Source organism: Cinclus cinclus, chromosome 6 (genome assembly GCF_963662255.1).
Source record: "Cinclus cinclus chromosome 6, bCinCin1.1, whole genome shotgun sequence".
NCBI classification, from domain to species: domain Eukaryota; kingdom Metazoa; phylum Chordata; class Aves; order Passeriformes; family Cinclidae; genus Cinclus; species Cinclus cinclus.
This window is the reverse complement of record NC_085051.1, coordinates 1,433,208-1,457,547: the sequence shown is the minus strand read 5'-3', so window position 1 is coordinate 1,457,547 and position 24,340 is coordinate 1,433,208. Positions and strand designations below refer to the sequence as shown.

Sequence of the window (24,340 nt, the reverse complement as noted above, 5' to 3'; positions counted from 1 at the left end):
TCCTCCTGGCCAGCACAGCTGTGTGAAGAAGGGTGTTTGCTGGCAGCACAACATTTAGGGGTCAGCTTCAGCCCGGAGTTTAATTCTGTGTCCTGTTTTGCCCCGAGGATGAGGTGGAGGAAGGACCTTTTTGAGAGCCCCCGTTTCCAGAAGCTGGAGTGCCCTGTTGAGTGTAGCTGAGCTGGAGCAGGCGATGTGGTCATCTGGCATTGCAGACAGAGAGACCTCCTGTGCACTAAAGTGCTTTGTCTGTGCTCGGAACTGGACAAAAAACAAGGTCAAATATTTAGGGATGCTCCTTTACATTTAACACCCCTTCACCCCACCCCACAAAACAGATGAAAACACCCCTCACACATGAAAAAACCCTGAAGTACAAAAACCCCTTGCACATGTGTCCCCAAACCACCACCAAAACCACCACCTCCTGTAGATCTGAGCAGATTATCAATCTGCTTTTAAAAAAAGAAGTGTGGAAAAAGAAAAAAGCTGAAGTATTTCATGCCAGTGTTTCTCAGTTTATGTGGAAACTTGGACTGAACATTTTGTGTTCTGGCTGACTTGGCTTCCCTGTTGTCAGCGCTCTAACTTCAGTTAATGCCAGCTTAGAACACGCACCTTTCAAGCTGTGAAATGATGTGCAAGCGGCTGATTTCACAATTAACGTGGTGTTTTTGTTATTTCTCTGTTCATCACATCCCAGTGACTCTTTCTGCTGCCACTCCTGCCTACTTCCGAGGGTTCACGCTGATCGCCCTCAAGGAAGGAAAAGAAGGGGACAAAGAGGAAGACCATGCAGGATCTTTCCAGGTGAGAGAACTTTCCTATGCCCTTTGGAGTCTTTGCTGATTGCCTGGCTCAGAGGGAGTTTTTATACACACAGCACAAATGTTGACGTGAGGACAGCATAGCATCTTTTATATTCCACGTGTGCTCAAGGACTCAAGTCCCCTGTACCTGCACTTCAGCTTGCCTTCACACATTCCTACAGTTAAAAATGAGCATCAGGTAGTTGAACTAGAGCCTAGGGGGACACCCGAACCTTTCATCCAAAGTGAATATCAAAATTCTCCTACTCATATTTTGGTTTTTGTGTTTCTTTGCCCTGGTGTTTTTGCCCACTGAGATGCAGAGTATGACTCTGAGAACTGTTCACCAGGGCTGTAATGACTGTTTCATCATTCATAAATTACATTCTGCTGTTTTATTTATGCTCAGTAGTACTTTACTTAATGAACACATTCAGTGGGATGAAATGTTTGTTACTAGATGGATTAGAATCCAGGATGAGTCACAAACTGGTATTTTCAGCTACTCTATGCAGGGAATTCTGGAAACTAAGAATATATCTAATATTTATGAAAGCAGGTAGAAATGATGGAAGTAGCTTTGATTCTCACATGTGGTATTGTTTGATGTTTGGCTTTCCAGGCTTAGAAATATTGTTGAGTTGTATTGATTGTAATTTACAGTATGTGTAATACTATTGATGGTAATTCTAATAATGGTTTCTAGGTGGAAGATTTCACTTGCCCCAGGTTTCAAGGTTTTCAAGGGAAATGCTCCAATTTTGGTGATCTGCAAGGAGACAGAAATTAACGTATTTTCCTATATTTCTTCTATATTTTTGTGTATAGCAAATATGATGTGCAAACTCAATAAGTAAGTAATTGCTTGGTTTTCCTACTGAGTTTGCTTAGAGGCCTCTGACTGGATTTGTACATTCTGTCAGAAAATCTAGAATAAGTGAGAACTTCTTTGAGGCTGGAATGACTCCATCTTCCTTAAAATGAAACAAAATCCTATTTGGGAGAAGTCCTTTTATTATGGACTTTTAATAAGGTCAGGTTTTTAAAGAGTTAGTATTGAAGGATCAGCTACTGCTAAGAAGTAGAAGCGATGCTTCATCTGTTTGAAAAGAAGCTTGTTACTATCAATTTGTTCCTTTCAGTTGTTAATATCTCTGTGGCTAATGGGAAAAATTTGGCCCGAGTTTTGTCTTTATGTCTAATTCACAGTGAGAAACTCACTGGGCTTTGCTGAAGTGCAGAGGCATTTTGAAGTTAGCAGAGTGGGAAGCAAATGGAAACTCTGTATAGATGAAAAAAAAAAAAGCCCAATGGATCTCAGTTGAGGAAAGATTGTTTAATTAAGTACATTGTATGGGTTGCAATCTGAAGTCAGTGTTCTTACTGGCAGGTGGGAGTCTCAAAGGTTATCCATAAGTGAGTTTGTGTATCTGTGGTTTAAACAGTACTCACCATGCTCATCCCACGTTAGCACAATTCCCTGAAGTTTACTCAGGTGGTGTCTGCCTGTTCTGCCTCCGTGGATACAGATGCAAGGTTCTCATTTCAGTATTCCAAGAATGCTTGCGGTGGTAAATACTGACATCCCTTGTACCACGGCTGGGTGGTACCAACCAGGAGAAAAAAGATGTTTGTTTCAGGTGTTTGCACTGTGTTTTTATTAGAGAGTGAAGATGCCAAGGGTGGCTAAACAGCCGTGCAGAGTAAGAAAAAGCTGTGCACAGCAATGTGAGTGCCACTCGCAGCTCTGTTTTCCCTGTGTTCAGATGGAGCATGTGTCATTCAACAGCGCAGCAGAACTCAGGGAAAATTCCTTAACGGTGGCATGAGACTAAATGCGGCTTTTGGGCTACACCTCTGCCTCCGTGAGACATATCCACTGTTCAGAGAGCAGTGAGAACAAAGCACTGCATGAAGCAATGCCTCATTCGCATCAGAAAACTTCCCAGTATAACCAGCATAGAATGAAACGGGAGCTGGCCGAATAAGACCTTCCTCCCGTGACTCAGAGACTGTAAAACACTCGACTTGCAGGCCTCTGAGTGCCACTTGCAAACTGCAAAGTGTGAGTTACAGCAGGTTTCGTGGGGCAAACCCGACTGCGCTCGCTCTGCTCGGGGCCAGACCCCGGGGTTGGGCTGAGCAGCAGGGCAGCAGAGCCCAGAGCTCCCCGGAGGAGCACCTGCCGGAGCAGCCAGGGGTAAGGAGGGGCTGACGTGCAGATTTTGGCATGGACGTGGTGCACGCATCCCAGGAGGGGGAAAGTGCAGTGTTCAGGGGTCACAGTCTGGCTGGAGCAGGGGGGTGCCCAGCAAGCAGCTGCTGTGAGCTCCCTGCCCATGGCTCACCTGCCCCTGTGTGACTGAGCTCACCAGGTACAGTCAGTTCTTCACTGATCATTGATCAGTTCTTCCTTGATCAGCTGCAGGCCTGTGAGCCTATACATAGCACAGCTGTTAAAATTCTTGTTTGGACAGGCATTTTTTTCTGTACGCTTTCTGGTTACTCCTATACCTGAGACCTTCAGAGGTCTCAAGTGTGGGGTGGGCTCCACCATTCTAAACGTGTTCTCCAGTGAGACTCCAAAATCTGGTTTTACTGTTTGTTTACTTAATGCAGCCAAACTGCCTTGGTTATTTTCTGTCCTTGTAGTACACACAGGACACAATCTAGCCTTAAAATCACTTTGTCTCCCCAAAACACACGTTAAATAGCTAAATTAAATATGGCCAGGGAATCCAAGATGCCAAATTCAGCCATAGAAATGTGGGGATACGGGGATAGGGCTATCCTTGTGCCAATGGTAATTGCACAGCTCAGGGTGGCCCTCTGAAAGCTGTGGGTATTTGTCCCACTGGCCTCTTTACACAAACCATTCCCAGCTCTTGCCATGTACACTGCTGATCCTTCTCTTTTGTAACGTTTAGCAACAGTCTGCAAATCGTTTGGGATGCAAATTAAATCCCAGGGCAGCAATCACCGCTGACTGACTACTGAGGAGTGTCTGTATGGGCCATTTTAATCCACATATGTATGCAATGTAATAGATTCGATCTGATAAATAATGTAGAATATTAGAAATGTAGTGCTAAGCCTCATCTCATCTATCTTCCTTGTTCTCTGAAGAAGGACAAATATTCCAAGAAAAATTTTGGTGGATGTTCTGTCAATCTGTTGTGAAGTGTTCAACAAGAAGAACAAATTCATCTCTCCAAGTTTAAATACTTCAATATATTATATTCAATAGAAAATTTAAGGAGATCTGTGTAGATCCTTTTCTAATATCCAAACTGAGCCTTCACTAATAGTGGTTAAATTGCTCTCTTATGAAGTTGTCTTCCTAAATTAAGAATTTTCTCGATACCTTATGAGGAAGGTAGTCTGAAGTTTCCTTTATTCTCCCTCCAATTCCACACACACTCTACCTGTTCCTTACTCAACTGTTCATATTTTCATTGTAGGCCATCTTCTTCCAGCCTGGCTTTTTCTGATGTCAGGTTGAGTTTCCAATCTTATTTTCCTCAGCATTGTACACAGGAGTCGATCTGGACTCTCAGCATAAAATCATAGAATTTGGATACAGTAATCCCTAGAGTGGCACAGCTTTGGAATGCCTGGTGTTCAGGAAGAATCTTCTCAGATTTTTGGTTTTTTTAGAATCTTCTCTGTGACTTTTTGTTCCTTTTTTTTTTATTATTATTTAATGTAGAGCTTCATCAGTTTTATCAAGGAATTTATGAGCTGCATTTCTGTCCTTCAAGATGCCATTCACTCCCCCAAAAGATGGTACTATTTGTGAACACACCTGACAATTAAACACTCAATATAAAAAACTGGTGTGCAAACATGATCTGTGTCTCTCATGTACAGTGATAAACTGAATCACAAAGACTCAAAATTAAGCACTTCCTTGTACTGTTTTGGCATAATCACTTGTTGGATTTGTATTTTTTTTACACCTGCATTTTTTGTGATAATTTAGTGTTAAATGTCTTCATCATAGTAGTTCTCCTGGAGGTGTTCCTCTTGCTTTTTTTTTTTTTTGCTTTTTTTTTTTTTTTTTGGCTCTAGAGTGAACCAGAAAAATTCTTAGTTTAGGCTGCTGAATTTAACGACCCACCTGTGCAAAAGCAATGTGAGAAAGTGAGCAAGCACAGCAGCAGCAGGAATGAAGGGTTCATTAATGGTGTGGCGTTTCTAAAAGCTTGAGGCTGTGCTGAAGAAGAAAACATTTAAGGAAAATCGGAATAGTCAGCTAAGTAAGGTGAGTAAGTGGTCCTTTATCTTTAGTCAACAATAGCCTGAGACAGTGGCCCAGACGTGCCCTTTGTTTTTGGTCACCCCATTCTTTTGATGCTGTTTAGTTGACTGATGTGCTCAGCGAGGCATTTAGATTAAAAGGTATTTTTACAACCTCAGAGAAAAGCAGCTCCTCTAATGCTGTGCTCCAGCGTTTTATAGGAATCCTACATCTTCTTGATACAGTGCATTTTGAAAGAAGCAGTCTTAAAAGGCTTTTAGCCATTTCAAATGATTTATTTTTGTATTTATAAGCAGAGGTTGTTTTATGGTTTTTAAAAGAATTAATGACGGCAATTATTTTTTAAGCTCTCCGTATTAAAAATTCAGGCATGCTTGGGTCATCTTGATGTTCTTTTAGGCTTGTATGTTTGGGTTTTTTAAAGCTTGTATCCCAATATAAACCCATGAGGCTACTTTGTAAATAGCTTATTCCAAGGGGTATAAATCAATGTAGTTTTCTTTAACAAGTGCCCAGAACTTCCAAGTATTTCAGTCATGTTTGCATTCTCTCCGTTCCCTGTCCCAGCATCTCATCACTGAAACAGAGTCTGTCATCTCACTGCTTAAAAGCATGAGGAGGTAATGATCCAAAGCTATAATTACAGGAGTATTTTACATAGGAAAGAATCAAATATGCCAGGTATAAGGATTTGTAGACTGAGCAGGTAGACATGGAATCTGAGTCTGAAAAATTTAAACCTCTTGTTCTTTTGCAGTTGCAAGAGTTGTTTCCGTATTCTCTTTCTCTAAAAGTCACTGCAAATATTACTCTAGGCACAACCCCCCTGTAAGTTATAAGGGAAAACCAAACTCTAGTTCACCTTTCCAGTAGGGTGGAATTGTTTAACCTTGATGAACACTTTCACACGTTTTTCTAGAACTCCAAGTTCCGTATCATGATATTCAGAGATTAAAAATGATCTTAAAAATCCATAAAGTAACTGCCGCTGCCAGTTTTAGCACTGTCAGGAAAATGTGAACACTTTGAGAGAGATTAAACAGAAATATCTCTGGTACACTGGAAAAACCTCAACGTGAGCCACTTACAGGCAAGATTTTGGTTAAGAAATTGTCTCAGGGGGTAGTTATGCCTGGCTTTGGAACAGTAAAAGGTAATATAAGAGAGTGATGAGCACCAGGAACCTGCAGGACAGAAGTAGCTCTGATGGTCATCATTTGCTGCTGGTGAGGCTGGAGAAAAACCAAACTGGATTCCAACTGTGCAGTTTTTGCTCCCTTCCTTTACATTTTTTGTTCTGGTTTCAGCTTGTGCTATGAATGAGACAAAAAATTAATCTTTACACTGCAATGTTTTTCAGGTTTTGCATGACCCAGCCCTGGTTTGTCACACCTTGGGCACTCCCCCAACTGATAGTGTACAGAGCTGCTGTGTCTTTTACAATAAATGATTCAAACTATAAAATTTTGTAGCCAAAATCGGAAAATACGAGAAATTTTGGATACTGTTCTGCTATGTATTTTATTAGAGTGGATCTTTGAACTACTAACACAGGTACAAAGAGGAAATAAATGTCAAATTGTACTTGCAATGTAACTTAGGTCGCTGCCGAATAAAAACAGGATTCAGTCTCTTAGGCTGGGCTCACTCTTCTGTTGTCAACTTGCTTATCTCAGCTTTACTGGAGTGCCTTTTCTAAGGGTTTTCTTGCTACATCGCTACCATCACTTTAAAAAACAACTTTTTTAGTTAATTTGGCTTTAGTTTATCTTCTGATATTGCTTTTTCTCCACCCTTTCCCTATCTCCCTGCTTGGCTGTGGAAAAAAACATCTAACTTCTGGCCACATAGTATTTAGTCTTCTATCTTTAATCTAATCTAATTTTTCCTCTTTTTTTTTTTTTTTTTTTTTTTTTTGTCTGCTGGGGAAGTGTTTTTTCTTGAGAATGACTTCAGATGATGATTGTGTCTCAGTAAGAGCTTATGTTTTTTGGAAAGGTTTATGCCTAAACAAATATTTAATTTGTGATAATTCAAGTTCTGTTTTGGAAAAATACCAGCCAAAACACAAACCAAAGAAACCCTATAAAAACACCAAAACCAGGAAGCATGCTTTTTGAGACTGGTTAGCTGAAACTCCAGGCTCCTCTTCAGATCCAAGGCTTATCAGAGTTGGGTTATCTCAAGTGTAACTTCTGCCCTGCCTTGCACACTGCCAATGCAGCAGAGCCAGACTACATCACTGTAAAATATCAGAATTGCCTAATTAAATCCCCCTCTTCAAGAAAAACACCTATTAGTTTATTCTGCTCTCTGGATTGGCATTAAACTGCGAGATGTCCTGGTTCTAAGAGGCTTCCAAAGAGACTCATTAAAGCTTTGCTTCCTAGAATTTGGCACTAGCACTTAAATCAGTCCTCAAGAGGGGAAATTACACTGGAAGCACTGCTCCCTTCTGCCTTGGAAATTCCAACCTGCTCTTCAGACACATCAGTGTTCAGAGTCCCATTCTGGGCCTCTTGGGGTTTGGGATTGTTCAATGCCTGAAGAGGGTTCTCTGCTCAGGTCTTGCTTCCAGTCTAGAGGCCAGTTTGGCATTTGCAATTGTCTCACCCTGAGACAAGGTCTGCATGCCTCTAGCTCCGTTTTGTCAAGCAGTAAAAGCTGTATGTTCTTCCCCAGGCAGTATTTAAGTGGACATATCTGTCTCAGTGACTCTAAGGGGATTTACTTCAAATATCCATTTATTTCCAGCCCAAGTAAACTGCCTAGCTCATTGTTATTCCCCTCTCAGATAATCTTTCTTCAGATGGTGGCACCTGGGCCATGTGAAATTTTACTAAAGACGTTTAACCCCTCTGGCAACAGCCAGAAGCTTTACAGATGCCATATGGCAGCTGTCATGGGTTATAACTCTGGATGTATGTAAGCTCCAGGTTCATTGAGACATCTATTCAGCAGCTCTTTCTTCAGTTAGAATGCTGCCATTAGGTTTTTCCTTCCTAGATTTCCCTTTTTGTCACCCATAATTCACCAGCTTCATCGAAGGCAGTCATCAATTACTGCGGTTTGTTTCTCCACTGAGAGAAAGCAGCATGCTTATCTCTCAGCTCCTATCCCCCTCTGAAATGCTCCAAGAATTACCTCTGATGTAGTTCTGCCATTCTGCAGCATCAGGAAACCTTCAGCATGACAGTTCCAATCAATGGGACCTTAGAGCAAGTGTTTGTTCTCTGCACTCCCACTTTGCATCAGGTTAGGAAGCATTTATCACGTATTCCCTCCTGATCTGGACTGTCTGAGCTATCACTGCCTGTAACCCTCCCTATGATAATGTGCATTTGGACGTGTGTGCTACCCCCAGAATGACACAGGGCTTTAACCGGAAGGGTTATTCTGGGAAAATGTGCTTATTCCTCCCCTTCTCTCCAAATAAGCACTGTCAGCTTCCAGCCTACAATGACAGGCTATAGACATATGGAATTATGTCCATGCCTGAGAGTCTTTTCTCATGCTGTGTTTTCTTTTCCCATCATGTGAATTGGGACAGTGGGGATAGAGGGGAGAAGGGTGATTTAAGGTGATGACAAAGGCTGAGGCTCAGCTTGGCAGTTTCCCCAGGTTATATGGACTATAAGGAAATCCTGTTGTCTGGACTTCTGCACAAATGCCAGTAGAAAGTCTCCCAATTAAATTCAATTTTATTTTTTTTCCCCCCTCCATTGTTTTGAGAGGTTTTGATGACTTAGAAGCAGAATGACTCTTTTAAATTCAGGAGTTTGCCCTCCTGGCTCATTCAGGAATGGCTGTTGTAGGCAAAATCCTTCCTCCAGGCTTCATGGTCAGTTCTCACTGCAACTTGCTGCTGAATTAATTGATGCTAGACTAAAAGTACTGCTCACTATGCCTGTTGTCTCGAGAACTGCTTCCTGAGTTCAGAAGGCACTTTTGCATCATTAAAATGAATGTAGTCTGTTCAGCTGTGGACTGCCCTGACAGTCCTCCTCCTCAGCTCTTGCCTTTCTAACGGTGGTGGTGAGCTCTCAGTGTTTGCCAAGGGTATTGTTTCAGCTCCCACTGCTGCCCTGAACAGTTGTAATTGATTATTGTCTTTGCTGTGATAGCTCTCTCATGACCTAACCACCCAGGCTCATTAGTCATCTGGTCACTGTGTATTTATCCTGCCTCAGAAGGAGGCAAGACCCGGTCAGGAAATGAGCATGTCTTTGGAGTCTGGTGCATTCAACACGTTTCACTTTTGGTGCTTTATCTCCACACACCTTCAGAGATGGTTTTGGTCATTTCACTTCATGCAGTTATGAATGGAAGTCTGTAATGATGTCCTCAGAATGATGTGCAGGGGCTCACACAGCTGAAAAATATGCCCTCTCATCCTAATCTCATCAGATGTTTTGCTTCAGTGCTAGCCTTTACTCAAGAGACTTTGCAGACATGTTTCTCATCAGGATGCTTTGTTTTCTGTTTTCTTAGAAAACTGTGCAGTAAGGCCAGGAGGTAGCTCTAAGAAGTTTTCTTTCCCTGACCAGGTTGAGGCTATTGGGAGTCCCAGACTGAAAAAGCCACATAATGTTGCTCTTCCTTTCATACTTTTACTTGTGTCATCTAGCACAATGCTGGACCACTTCAAGGTGAAGTTACCTTGTTCATCCCCATGAAGTCTGGGATTGTAATGGTATCTCTAGCTGAAAGTACTTGCACAGAAGGTTCTCTTCAGACATATAGACCAAATTCAGTCGTCAGAATTTCTCCTGGTCTGCTATCCCACATCCTGGTTTCCTTCAGTCATTGCTATCCACCTCAGCCAGCCCCTGCTTAATTATCACCTGAATGAGGTGCCCTTCCCTTTGAGCAAAGAGTTCAGGAAGCATTTGGACAACGCTCTTGGACGCGTGGTGGGACTTCTGGGATTGTCCTGTGCAGGGCTGGACTCAGTGATCCTTGTGTGTCCCTTCCATGTCAGCACATTCTGTGGTTCTGGGACCTTTCCTCTAATCCCAGCACCGATTCCAGCCTGTCCCCTGAATCTGCTCTGTGGGGATTTCCTGGCTAAGGTCATTGCTGCTCCAAGAGTAATGCTTTCGTGGAAAGCCTGGTAGGATGAGAATTTTGTTCTGGCAATCCTGCTGCCTGTGCAGGACCGACACCTCAATCAGCAGACGAAGCCAGGAGATAAGGGTGTCTCTGCCTTCCCCTTTCTCTGACTTGCTCCTTTTGCTCTGACCTTCCTCAATTCAAGGAGCACTCTTGCCTTCTAAGCTGGCTGAGCCACGTGCTTTCCTCAGTCTCTCATTTTTGTGTGTCTCTAGCAGGGAAAGGGCAGAGAACAGCCATGAGTACGTATGGCCTCACCACAGACCCTTCTGAGCCAGGCTGGTTCTCGAGCCATGGAATGGATGTTCCCATTCCAGGCACCAGCAGGACTGACTTACAAGAACTTGAGTTACTAATCAAGTTCTAAAAAGTCAAGGATTTATCTAGAAATAATATACCACCTGCCACTGTAGTTACATAGTTCTGTTTTCTGAAATTCTTCTTTACTCCTACTCCGAGTAGTTGTGTCTCAGAAAGGACCTGGTATTGGGAGTTGCCCAAAGTGGAAATCTGCATATGAACAATCATTGAAAAGGGACAGAAAATTTTCTTGTGACTAATTGTGTCCCTCAGAAGAAGACTATTTTTTTTTCACCTATCTATCTCAAATTATCCACCTTCTGCTCTGTTTTTCTCTCCTTTTTCACTTGCTGTGAGAAAAACTGAAAATCATATATTCAGCTTCACTTTTCTCATGTTTGCATAAGAGGCGGGATGTGAATGTACACAACATGTTCTGCAGAACCAGAGTTTTATGGATTTTGGTTTCAACGGGTATAGACAAGTGACTATATAATGAATACTGATATAGGCAACATATTTATACAAAGCCAGAATTGCTGGTAATTATGTTAAACTTTTGGCACAAAAATAATTATTTTACCAAGTAAATTCTCAAAAAGCAGTGTTTGCCAGAAGATACTTTGTATCTTTTATACATAGTTACGTTTGATTCTTAAGACACCATTGAAACTAATTTTCAGACGAGAATAGATCAAGGATAATGAAGAAATTCCCGATCCAGTTGCACAAAAGCTGACGTTTGGCTCTTGAGAATGCTTTTCATGGTAGTCAGTAATTAGAAAGGGAAATTCCCTGCTGGTATAGAGCTACCATTTTGTTCCCCTTTCCCTGCATTGTTGCTGGGGGTAGGGTTATTATGCAATCCCTGGCAAGCTCATCCTACCAGACTGCTCACTAATTTGTAGGCTGTAGGTGTAAATTGAAAAGCCTTCATCCTGCTTCTGTTTATTTCACAGATTGAACTGGGCTCCAATTATTCTCATCTATGTGAATTGAGGCACTGTTGCTGCTCTTGCCTCTTTTTTCTCCTTGTGGGTGGGCAGAGCTCGTTTGAACCTGCTTTTCTTTTCAAAAGAAACATCTAAAAGAATGAGTATGTAAGAGGTAGCTTTGGGACTTAGTGTTCTGTAACTTTCATGATTATATATCTCCTAGTGCTGTAGAGGTTCCTAAGGGCGTTGCCAGTGTTTATTCATTATTTGTCAGGCACACATCAGGGTTTGGTTCTCCTAGAACTCATTTAACACTTTTTTCTTTCTTATTTTTTTTTCCTTCCCTTTTTCCTCCTAATTTCAGCTGGATGAGTAAAGTTGACTCTGCTTGTATGGAAGACTTAATTATACCTGTTATTGCTCTCTTTAGCCTGTTTATCACAAACTTATTTTAGGTAACAGACTGATTTTATATAGGAAGAATACAGAGTAGAGGAGAGAGGGGACATAAAGTAGCAAACAAATAATGAAAATGGAGAAATACTTTTCAGTGCAACCTCTCTTGAGCAATAGGTCACTTTCCTAGGAAAATTTACTCCCTATTTTATGCCATTACATGAGGAATGCCTTCTGGAAACTTCAGGGAGGGATTTTAAATGGTTGCTAAGGCAGCAGTTTGCCTCTTATTGCTGTCCTTTTGCTCTGGCCTCTCTTTACATGATACTGTGGGAATCCCACATGTAGGAGTAAAGGAAAAAACTCCAGCCAGCAAATCACCCCCTCTCACTAATCCTTCCTTTTAAGAAAATCTGCCCACACATTGTGATAAATCCCAGATTAAGATAATCATAAATGTTTTCTGTATTAGCTGCAGTGAGGTTTTTGCCTGCGCGGAGATTCTTGGCTTCCTTTGGAATCTTTCAGTAACCCAGTTTTATTGTCCATAAAGGTTATACAAAGTGCTTCTATGAATTAGAATTGGTTTATGATTTATTTAGACACTGGGTTTATATAATGGCCTTAGCTTCAATACCGTGTGTTCCAAACAAGAATTTCTTAAACATGGTGTAAGATTTCCCCAAAAGATGAAAAAGACCCATGTGGTGCCTTCTCAAAACTCTCTATTTGTAATTTTTTCCCCCCTTTTAATTCATCTGATGTTCCACTGATTACATTCCTGGCAAAGTGAATTAAACCCACGTTTTAAACAGCCAGCTTTGTGCGTGGTGCAGATGTTATGCAACTGGCAGCTTTCACCGGGAGAACATTGTGTACATGGCAATGTGTTCTTTGGTTTCTGAACCCATTTGCCCCCTCTCTTCTGACTATGAGAGAGATTTGGGATTTCCTCTTGGGAGGAGCAAACTTGTGTAAAAGCTGGTCCTCGAGTTATACCATTTCTGATCATGTTTTTACATCTACATACATCTATTTATATATCTTTAGAGGACATCATGTCCTCTAAAAACTTGGGGTATGCCTGAGACTAATAAGCTAAATTTATGTAAATATAGAAAGGAATATTGCAGGATTAAAGACATGAAGAACACATAAAGGCAGGATAAAATTCTAAACTCATTGTTAAGATGCTTGATACATTCCCTTGAATTTTGAATAATAATAGCTAAATGTTTTTCCAGTTAAATTTACTTAGTCTTGTCCTAGTGATTTTCCCTAGTCAGTGCTCCATATTTGCACATTTATGGATATAGTACAGCTCTCAAATGTTATTTTATATTGTCGTTCTGATTAAGATTTTAAAGTTTTTACCTGGACTAAATTCCGTAACTATTTTTCCTAGAATGTGTATTTATGGTATCCATTTTACAGGAGATTAAATGTTGAAGGGACTTGCTCAAGATTACATATCACACTTGAGCCACGACTAAACTTCAGGGGCTCTGCTCTTCACATGCAGTGCTCACCTCCCAAGTCAGCAATGTTTCAATAATCTTCCATCTCCTTGCATGTAAATATTGTCCGTGTGAAAAATAACAAACACTTGTTAAATGTGTAACCTTCCAATCATGGGTGTGAAATATAATACAGAGATCTTAAAATAGGGGAGCACAGTCTGATTTTATATAATTTGGTAGGGACTGTAAAAATAATCCCAGTAATAATAGCTATTGTCCTGGTATGTATCAAAAAGATAAGCAAATCTTTCCTACTACAGGACTAAAGTGATAAAATCCCTCCAAATAATCTCTTAGCACTCTAGGCTTAGTCACTTAAATAAATGTGTTTGGATTCATACTATGTTTTAGTTCTTCCTGTTGTTTGGCACAGAATCAGAAACAGCAATGTTTACATGTATTTTGGATTACTAAACTGGATGGTGTAATGCCTGCTGTGCTCTGTATGACATGAAAATATTGTGGGGGTTTTTTTAAGTGAAAATAAGAAGTAATAAGAATCTCATCTATTAAATATGATTCCTTGCCTTTAATTTTAATACTTCTCTAATTACATTGTTCATATTCTGGAGATTAGCTGTCATTTATCAAGTGTTGTTATCTTCTGCAAAGTAATTTTTCTTTTAGATGTGGTTGAATTTCTGACCATCAGGGGCTGTTTTTCCCTTTCTGAACCATGTTTTGTTTCTATCCTTTTTGCTCAAGTTGTACTACAGTTGCATTCCTTATAGGTTTATTTTCTCAAGTAGCTTTGCAAAATTTGTATGATTAGTCTCCAAAAGATGGAAAAGCACAGAAAAAATAACAGATCCAGGGTGGTGCCTTTGAGCTTTGTACAGCTTTTCATTGAAATTTATTGAGAATAGTTCAGAATAATATTGAAACTATCAAATGCCTCTGAACAAACCTGGTGTGATTGATTGTCCCTAACACCTGAGATAGATTTCCTGTGTCACCACATTTCAGCTTTAGGAGTGAGAGATGGCTTGAGACTCCCTCCTCATGAGTTAGAGCTGACCTGCAGGGCAATATTCAGTTTCTGCAATGAAAAGATGAGTTATTTCTCGCTCTTCCATGCTCATGTTCTGCAAATGCTTAGATAGATGGGTTAGATTATTTCTGCCCCTCATGGTGAAATTCTCAGATAAAAACTCTCACAATTATACACTTCAGATACTCACATGGGAGTCAAGAAGAAAGGAACAGCAGTTTATATTCCTACACACCAACACATCATCTGTTTGAGAAGGTGGTTTTGTCTGGACTCATTTTTGGTGCTGCACTGTACAAGTGTTTTGGAGAGAAGCATGGTGAGGAAGTGAAGTCATCTGGCTGAAAGAAGCTTTGTTCCAGGCTGGAAAAACTACCTGTAGCAGATCAAGCGTAGCAAAAAAAAAAAAAAAAAAAAAAAAGGAAAGGAAAGGAACTGCAAAGGTAGAATTTGTAATGCATATAAAAAATGAGAGCAGTTCATTGCATGCCTACTTCATAAAATCGTGGAACAATGTAGCTTGAAAATTCATCTGATCCAAGGGAGTCTGGATTAAGTTATTTTACCCTTGTGCAGCTACTTCTTGAAAGCCTCCAGAGATGGAGACTCTACCATGGTCCTGTGGAGGCTGTTCAACTGATTGGTCATTCTCTGATTATTTTTTTTTCAATAGAATTGTAGAACAAGCTGAGTTATGAAGGACCCCTAAAAGAAAATTTATTTACCACCCTCTCGGTCTATAATTTCATAGATTGAATTTCTACTCATCCTAATGAAATTCCAAGTAAAACAACTTTATAACCTGGAGAAACATAATCATCAGAATTAAATCCCTTTGAGATTGAGATAAATTTGTGGGTTTTTTCTAATTTTTTTTTTATTGCCTTATGCATGTATGGTAAGATGAGAGTATGTTTTTTTCTAATTGGAAAGTCTGTCCACAACCACAGAATTGACACATACAAAGAAAACTGTTATTTCAAAACAAAATGTGCTTCTGTTTTCAGCAGGAGCTGAAAACTTAGTCTAATGCTTTTATATAAGAAATCAGCTGTCCCTTAAGCAGCCTGTCTTAGAAATTAATTTAGAACGTGTAAAAAATGTCAGAAGTAGATTTAACAAAATCCCTGCCTTTTATTATTTGGTTTAAAAAAATTGTTTTATGCGAAGGTCTTGACAAAATTTGTGGCCCATGTGTAATCTGGAAATACCAGTAAGTGAACACTTCATTCAGTGTATGGCCCTGAGATCAGCTCTGTTATTACAGTGTTGATCTGTGTAGAAGCAGAATTTGAGACACTAGCATTTCATTTCACAGCTCTATTTTTAGACTACTTCAGTTTGCAGAGAGATTAAGAATTTTATTGGAAACCTTTATCAAGTTTCTTTGTTATTCTACATTTTTTCAGAATCCCTTTTTGCATGATTATTTCCTTCAGAAGATATCTTATACTATGGGGAAATACACTGTTGTAGTCAAGACAATAGAAAGCCTTTTTGGAAGGAAAAAACCAAACAAACACAAAAGGCCCCAAAATCAAACCAAAGCACTGCCACACAGCCTCTCACACAGGCTCCTACAGCCACTGAAGCTTTTAGTTCCTTTTCTGTAACTTATGTCACTGTTAGGTTACCATAATGAACATTTAGTGCAAGACATTGTTCCAAATAGTGTCTAAACCATGTTTTAATGTGAGTTTTTCTTTTAGTCTCAGCACTTAACTGACTTGGACTTCAGTCAGCGTTTGAAGAGAACTTACCAAACTCTTGAAAAAAATCTGTTCTGCCCACGAGTGTCTCCTTTTGGCCAAACTATGGCTTTACTGTTGTCTGAGTGCAGTGTATCTTTCTGAATCAGAATCCTCTTATACTGGAAGGGGGAAAGCAGAACTTTTTGATTTCTTGGAAACCCTCGGCCTCCAGGTTTAATTTGCTGGAAGGGTGCTCAAGGTGATGTGAAATTTGGCTTTATAAAGCAGCAGGCAGGGGAATTGATATATAATATATTATATAATACATATATATATATATGTATTGTATATCAATTATATATAATTGATATATGATCAAATATAGAGCATATGATCTGTGATGCCCTCTAAGGAATTGGAGAAGCTGTGTATTTAATTCATCAACATATCAAAAGTACCAGGGGCCAGAGCCTGGATTATTCTTTTCTCTTGACTCTGTCTAGCATTCAGGCACACATTCACATGCACACACGAAGCTTGGTGGCTTTATAATTGCTCAAAACTCCTGTCGGTGCTGCCAGAAACCCCTCCTGACTTCCTGCAGCTCTTCTGCACCAGCAGCATTCCCGACCCAACAGTGGATGCAAACTGTTCAGCCAAAGATTTGAGAGCTTTTTTAAAGGAGGTAAACGCCTTCTTAAGTTTATCTGCACAAAGCCTATAGTTGCAGATCACTGGTATTTCTGCTGTAAGTGTGGTGTTAGCAGTGGATTAAGTCTCTCAGAAATAGATTATGTTCTGTACACAGTCATCCAAAGGCTACGAGAATTTGTGTGGAAGCAGCTTGAGCTAGGCTGGGATGTATATTTTGGCATTGAGACACTCAATGAATGAGGAACATGAATAGCACGTGTGCCAGAGCTGCTGATGCCTTAAAGCTCCAACACTGAGCAGGACAATAATGCTATTAAAAATATGTATTTTCTGTAATCCTTAAATCCCTTCTTAAGCAAGGTAGCTATTCTTGGCACTATGGTCATAATGCTGAGTAGTGTAATATTTTCTAAAATGAAGGGTAAATGAAAAGCCTGAACAAACTAAGTGACTGAGAAATGCTGATCCAGTAAAATGTGCAGACTCACATTTTACTATGCATTTCAAATGATCTTCGTCAATTCTGATGTTCCAAAGAGCAGAAGAGGCAATTCTATTGTACTTTGCTGCCTGTTGTCACGTTGTATTGCAGAGAAGTGTCATCTCTATGATATTATTATTAGTATTGATTATATTAGTAAAGAAGCCCCCTCTACCCTTCAGCCCATGTTGGATTTTTTTACTCCACAAAGCCATAATTAGAAAAGGCTCCTTTGGCTGGCAATTAAGGCTCTGACAAATGGAGAAGAGAGAACGGCTGGGGAGTGCAGCAGTCCCTTATCATCCCTCTGCAGGGACACACCTGACACACAGAAAGGTGCCTCCAGTGCTCGAGCTGTATATGTTGTTTGACCAGACTCTATAAACTTTCTTCCTTATCGGATTTTTATGTGCCTCCTCAAATTTAACGTTTCTTTTTCTTTGATCGACTGGCATTGCAACTGTGTTCTTATCTGGGATTTTGTTCCTGAAGTAAAAATGGCAGTTCCTGAGTTTTAAATTGGATTGACAGTGAACCTGAAGTTCCTTGCCAGAGAAATGTAAATGAGAAATGCCAGTGTGAGCAGAAGGTAAGGTCCATGTCTTCTGCTGTATGAGTCCACAGCAAATATTTCTCTGGTACCCACATTACTCATGCTTTGCTCCTCATGGGGCTAGAGATGTTGGTAATATACAACACTACAAGAAAGTTAATCTTATCAAAAGATAACAGCGTACTTAATTTCAAATGGCAGAGAAACCTCATCAGTATCACTTAACAGCAACTTTATGAAAGCACTGTACTGCAGCAGTTAGTCAGTAATGACTCTCACCCAGCCCATGTGGTTTGTTCTGATAGGAAGGTCACGTTTTCTTGACTGCCCTTAGTCAAACTTTCTAGACTGGTAATAGGAAGAGTGGATTTAGGGTTAGATCATGCTTTCTCTCAAGTATTGTTGCATTATGAACATAAAAGTGTCTTTTTTTTTTTTTTCTTCTTATTTAAATATCTTATTTGTGTGAGTGCTTGAAGCTTATTTTCAGGGTGAACTGAAGTTCTGGACCACTGAATTTAAAAGATGTTATTGATTGAACTTGAATGGTGACCAGAGGACCTTACTAATAAAATATCTATTAGGCACAGTGGAGGCACGTTCCTTCAAGCATTTATAAATGGCAATTTTGTGCAAAAATTCTGTGCCTTGACAGAAGCAAAGACACATGGGCTCAGGCAGATAACGACAGTCACTGCAGAAATTGAGTAAAATCCTGGTACTGGTATGAAAAGTTTCACATTGTTTTGATGAATCAAGGATGTGCTGACAAGACTTTAATTTGCATTCAGCGAAAATTCAAATGCTGAGTTTTGCTCACAGCAATTAGGTTGTCCTTCAGCTTTCCACGCACGTCCATAAATATAATTCTTCTTGATCCTGGATTCAGATACTGAACACTTTTTCATCAGAGTTTTTAATGGCCTTAAATTTTATGCTTCGCATAAGACCTGGAAGTTGGTTTACGTTCATATTTATAAATCTTTGGTTTGTGCTTGAGACAGAAGGAATCTGAATGAATTCTTTCACCACGTGGATTTGGAAAATGTGTTTGAAATATGCTTTATGCAGTGCTAGAATTTGGTTTAAATGCATGTGCCCTGGTTCAAGACAGCACAGAAGGCCGGGTCTGGGGAGGAGGCTCAGAGCCCTGTTTTGTTCCTTTTCGAACAAGGGCGGTTTTGGTGGTCAGAAATGAATGCAAAAGGAGTTTTCTGATTTATTTTTTGATTGAACATTTAAAAAAGTTCCATGTTAGCACTCCCGGAACTGATGCAATTGCAGTCCTGGACCAGCAAGGCAATGCTTGAGAAGGAATTCTTAATATTTTGGGGAAACATTCTGGTCTCTTGTCTCCCCAGAAAGAAACACCAATATGTTGGCTCTTTTAATTGAATATATTAATTTTCACAATTTTTTGGAGTGGGAAAACTTTTCATCCAGATATAATTTCCTGGTTGAAGTAGCGATGCAGCACAAGTTGGAGAAGGATTCTTACCTGGATGGGGAGGAGAAGGTTCAGGTGCCTGAGCCATTAGAGCAAGGATTGCCCCAGGGATGTTTGTAGCCCTAAAACATACTTCTCCACACAGCACCAGTGCCCTCCAGGACAGATTTCACTCCGCCTCTTTTCTTGCATCCCTCTGCTTTGTAAAATCAGTAAAACACTTCACTAGACCAGCAGGGATGAGGTTGGCTCTGTAACTTGGGGGGGAAGTTATACAAATAAACAGGGAGTTATAATAATAAGTTATAAAACTAAATTATAAAAATAAGCAGGGAGTTGAAGGCACATCAGTGCTTTTCACTACCTGACTGCCAGGCCAGTGTTTCCCCTTGGTTCAGGACAAACGAGAGGTAGAGCACAGAAGAGAACTGGCTGAAGGCACCTTTGTAAAATCTTTCACTGACAGTGAACAGCCTAATTCAAAAGGGATTTGTGAATCTGCATCCTCCATCTCACCAGCAGAGTCTTCCATCCTAGTCCCAGAGCACACTCCAACAGAATGTCTCAGCTTTTTGCAGGATAAATAAGAGAAATAAAGAAGAAGAAATAAAAATAAATAAGAAGAAAAATAAGTTTTGTCTTCTGATCACACTGTGCAGCCAAATGAAAACATAAACCATTTTCTCCCAAGCTAAGGTTCTTATTTTTTTTTTAGCGCTATTTAAATTTCCTTTTAAATGAGTTGTGCCACAATCCCTGGAAATGCTGAAAAAGTACTCTGGTGTAGAAGATGTAGTCATCAAACTGCAGCTCTGCCAGATTTGTTTTTGTTCTGCTTCCTGGGTTCTGTGAGCATCAATGCACCGAGCTGGGAGATCTTTGATAGAATTTGGCTGTTCTTTCCATGAAAGTGAGACAAAGGGTTGGTATACAGGGGGCCACTCCAACTTTATGTCTTCCATGGATTTCCCTGGCTCAAATTGTAGCTGACTTTCTAAGCTACTTTTCCATTTAATTTGAGCAGCTGGTGCATCACGGAAGAGGCTGAAGATCTGGAATCTCAGATTTAATCTCTTCCCAACGAGCTCCTGTTTATGAAGCTTGAGAACAATTGGAGGTGTGACAAGCTGTTAAGGATAATAAGTAAGTTATCACAGAGCATTTAAGATACTGGTTTGAAAAAGGAGCTCAGTGTCAACATCCCTGCCTCACAGACTACACTGAAGTGATTTGGAAAAGGTTGCTCAGCAATCCAAGTCACGTCTCACTTCCAGCCGAGGGTTGTGTGCACATTGCCTTGCTTTATATCACTTTCTTTTATGAGGCTGCAAAAGCACTTTGTTCTTTAAACAACTTCCCAAAGCTTTCCATCTATCCAGAAAATCGGATTAAAAGGCTCTTTTTAATGTGAGGTATCTAACTGTGTTATGTATATCTGGATATAGTGGTGGGGAATATATTTTGGAATTAGCAGCAGTTTTCTCTCTTTCCAGAAAAATGTGTGTATTATAGACTTGAATGAAAAGTCCTAACTGTACAGACTGAACAAGAAGTATATAAAATCCTTAAACTTTTACTTATTTCAAGTGATTTTTATCTAAAAACTGTTGATTTCTGTACAGTATCCTCTTCAGCAAGCAGTTCCTCCCAGGCTAAAGCAGTTGAGACATCATCTATCAAAAGCTATTTTTTACCTGATTGGAGTAGTGGCTGTTTTTTGCCAAATAAATAATGGCCACACTGAAATAGTTTGACAACAGAACACTGAGTATAAATAATGTCTCTGTGGATCTTTGTTGAGGTTTATTGTGGTTATATTCCCATCTGAAATGAGTGTGTTAGTTTTGTCATCTTGGAAGAACTGTTGGCACTCTGATCTCTCCATCACATGGAAGACAGAAATAAGAAATTTGTGAGAGCCCTAAATGGCGTGATCAATTTTTAAATTTTTTTAATTTTTTAAAATTTTTTAAACATTTTATTTTAAATTTTAAATGCTTTTTTATTTTCCATGATTTGATTTAATAGTCTACAGCTGCTATTTTGGGCTGGCCTTGCTCAGGTGTAGGGAACTGGCCAGTGGATTGACTAATGCTGACTCTGTTCCCAGGGGACTGCTAAGGGTCATCCCAGCATAGCCTTCATCCATGTCCCCATCATCCTCACTCTTTATTAATCTGGTTTAAGGCTGCATTGGGACAGCTTTGCTTCCCAGTCCTTGGAACAGAGTCTTGGAAGTAAAATGTCTTCGTTTTCATTTTACAATCATAAAATTTACTCTCTTTTCATCTGCTGTTTCATGCTTCCTAATTTAAACTACGCTTAGGCCGTAAAGCCCCCTATCATTTAAGAGAAGAGCAAATCCATTTCTTTAGCTACTGCCTGAATATAACAAAAAACTCCCTGTAACCCACAAATCAGTATGTTTGAATTGGTCAGCACAGAGTCTGACCTCAGTAAATTCACTCTAGATTTTGACCTAAGTTGATTAAATTGTACATTGAAGCGAGCCAAAAGTCCTGTTTCTTTGAACTAAAATTTTCAGTCGTTCCCAGAATCCATACACATAATTTCAAATACTGTAAAAGCTGCTGTGTAGACAGTAGGAAGGGAGTTAAGCCATTTGTCATGCAAGGCACAGAGTGACTCGTTGCTTTTGTACAAAGCATCACAGGAGTTCCTTTGCACCATTCCCTGGTGCTGGTGCCCTTGGTGCTGTGAGTAATTTGTATGCTCTGATGCTCCTGCCAGGGCACTCTTTTTGGCAAGAGCCAGCTGGGCCACTTTGGGTCTTTGTGTGCCAGGGTGTGAAAAGCAAGTTCAGTGCTCAAAACAATTCCCAGTTTCTGGTGAGCGTTGTTGGAGAGCACTGGGTGTGCTAAGGAGCTAGAATATTTGAAGGGATTTCAAAAGATGATAGGATTTGTGAAGATTTTTTGTCTTTCCCCTGCTGGAAATGAGTGTTTGCAAATTGCTTTTAAATATTAAATGATTTTCTTTAGTCGAAATAACTACTCCTTAAAGAAAATTATTGCTAGAACCCAATGTGATATATAGCTATGAGAATAATGACAGCTTTCTGTGCCTGGTATAGATTCTGTGTTAGGGATGGTAAAAACAATGTTATCTGGGAAAAGCTGGATTATCTGCCAACCCCCCTTCCCAGTAACACTGTCTGATAAAGTAGCCTGAGTCAGTTTACCAAACTGTTTTGATGGAGATGTTAATGTTGTAGTCAAGGAGGGAACTTCCTGGGAAACAAAGATGAAACTTTGGAGCTCAAGTCCCCTGTTAGTGACTACTTAGATGGAAACTGCCTCAATTCACAGCAGTCTGTGCTCATTCAGCTCTTGAGTTTTACTCACAGCATCAACTTAATTGGCCATTTTAATTGTACAGGCATAAGTCTTCAGTGCAGGCTTTATAATTCAGCATGTTACAACTTTAAGCTCACTAAGAGTGGTTCTGAAGCAAGAAAAACATACAGTATAGCATTTTACATTTACTAAATGCAGTCAAGCCACTGTTCCCTGTTTCTGGCAATACACATAACCTCTTTACTCTTTTCATATACATTAAGGAAAGAAGAAATAACTATTTTGTTAAGCTTCCCCTAGCCAGGCTTGGGCAGGAGAAGCTGTTTAGTGTGAAAGCTGGTGGTGTCTAGTGCTCCACCTTTACTGCACCTCAGGCTCTTGCCACCCTGAACTGCTTTCTTTCTCATTTTGTTTGAGCTGCACCTTGAAATAGACCCTGCAGCAGCCCTGCAGACCCTGCCTGCCCTGCAGGAATAAAATAGCTTGGGTTTGTTTGGACTGAAGAGCAAAGAACAGCAGATTCTTGATAGCAAAACACTTTTTCCTTCAGGTAGGGATTACAGAACTAAATTTGATTTCTAATGGCAACTTTGTGCAACATCTACGTGAAGTTTGTGCTAGGAGTTACCAGAAAGCAGTGATAATCCTCAAAAGTATTTTGACAGTGCCTTTCTTCAGTAAATCTGCACTTTTCTCAGTGCTTCAGAGAAACCCTAACCCTTGTCAAATCCCAGCCCTAGCCCTTCTCAGACATCTCCAGCCTTGTGGTGCGTTGTTAAGGGTGGCCACTCTCAGAGAGCCCAGCAGTGTTCAGTGGTTCTGTACAACTTTGAATCACAGTCTGCACCAAGACTGATTACTGGCACTGCATAAAATGTCCCAGTTCTGATTCTTCTGATTCTGAGCACAGCCTCTGAGAGAAATGCTGTGTCCTTTGGTCAGAAAATGTGGTTATGTGAAGCTTATCTTTGAGGAAGGGTTTTTAAACTAACTTTGTACACCATTAATTTTATGTTCCATATAATGAGGTCTGTTCTTTAGGTTAATCCCTAGAGGCCAAATATTATTGCTGTGACACAGACCAATGTTCTTTTTATAACTGGAAAGTTTCCTCAAGGAGAAGACAGCTTTGCAATATTCATATTAGCTCTTCCAGAGAAGAAATCTGCCCACAAAGATGCTTATCCTGTGAACTTCTGGTTGTGTTCTTTCTTTTTTTTCCCTTTAATTCCATTGTTCCAGCAGAATGCAGCTGCTCCAGTGAGTGGAAAGTGATGATGTGTCCAGAGAACAAGAAATGGTGCTGAAGGTCCTAGCCAGTGGTTTCAACTAAGGAAGCAGACACAAGCCAGTAGAGAGTGCATGAAAACTTCATCTCCTTTTGTACTCAGTACTAATCCCTTTCTTTGTAATGTATGGTATTTTGATTTTTTTTTAACCTTTTTTCCCCAATACTGATATAACCTTAAGGATAGAATTCTCATTTATTTGACTAATAGTTTATAGAAACCAGAAACAGCAAGCTTTGTCACTCAGCATGAAACATTCCAGTAATGAGAAAACAAGTTGTTCCTTTTTTTTTAACAACTAAACAGTTACCCAGTCCTGCTTTTCAGGAGCACCCAGAACCAGTTCTCAACCTCATCGGTGTTTGGAATATGCAAAGAATGTAAGACTGAACCTGGAGCTGGTAAATTTTCCCTTGTAGTATCCTTACTTTCATGTTTGTTGACCCGAGTTCAGCCAAATTCTACTTGTTGTGACACTTATTTGAATCTTAGTTAACTCAAATAACCTTGTTCAGGATTTATGCTAATTGTCCTGAAGGAATAAATTGATCAAATAATACCACAATCATAATGGGAAAAAACCC

General features: G+C 40.0%; 1 protein-coding gene across 1 annotated transcript in view; it reads left to right on the top strand.

Annotated features, from left to right (window-relative positions):
• The window catches only part of SPON1 (spondin 1), a 168,731-nt gene that overhangs the window by 6,353 nt on the left and 138,038 nt on the right, over positions 1–24,340 (top strand). Inside the window, exon 2 of the mRNA XM_062494983.1 lies at positions 704–810. Within this exon, the coding sequence (XP_062350967.1) occupies positions 704–810 (107 nt within the window). The remainder of the gene's footprint in view (positions 1–703; positions 811–24,340) is intronic.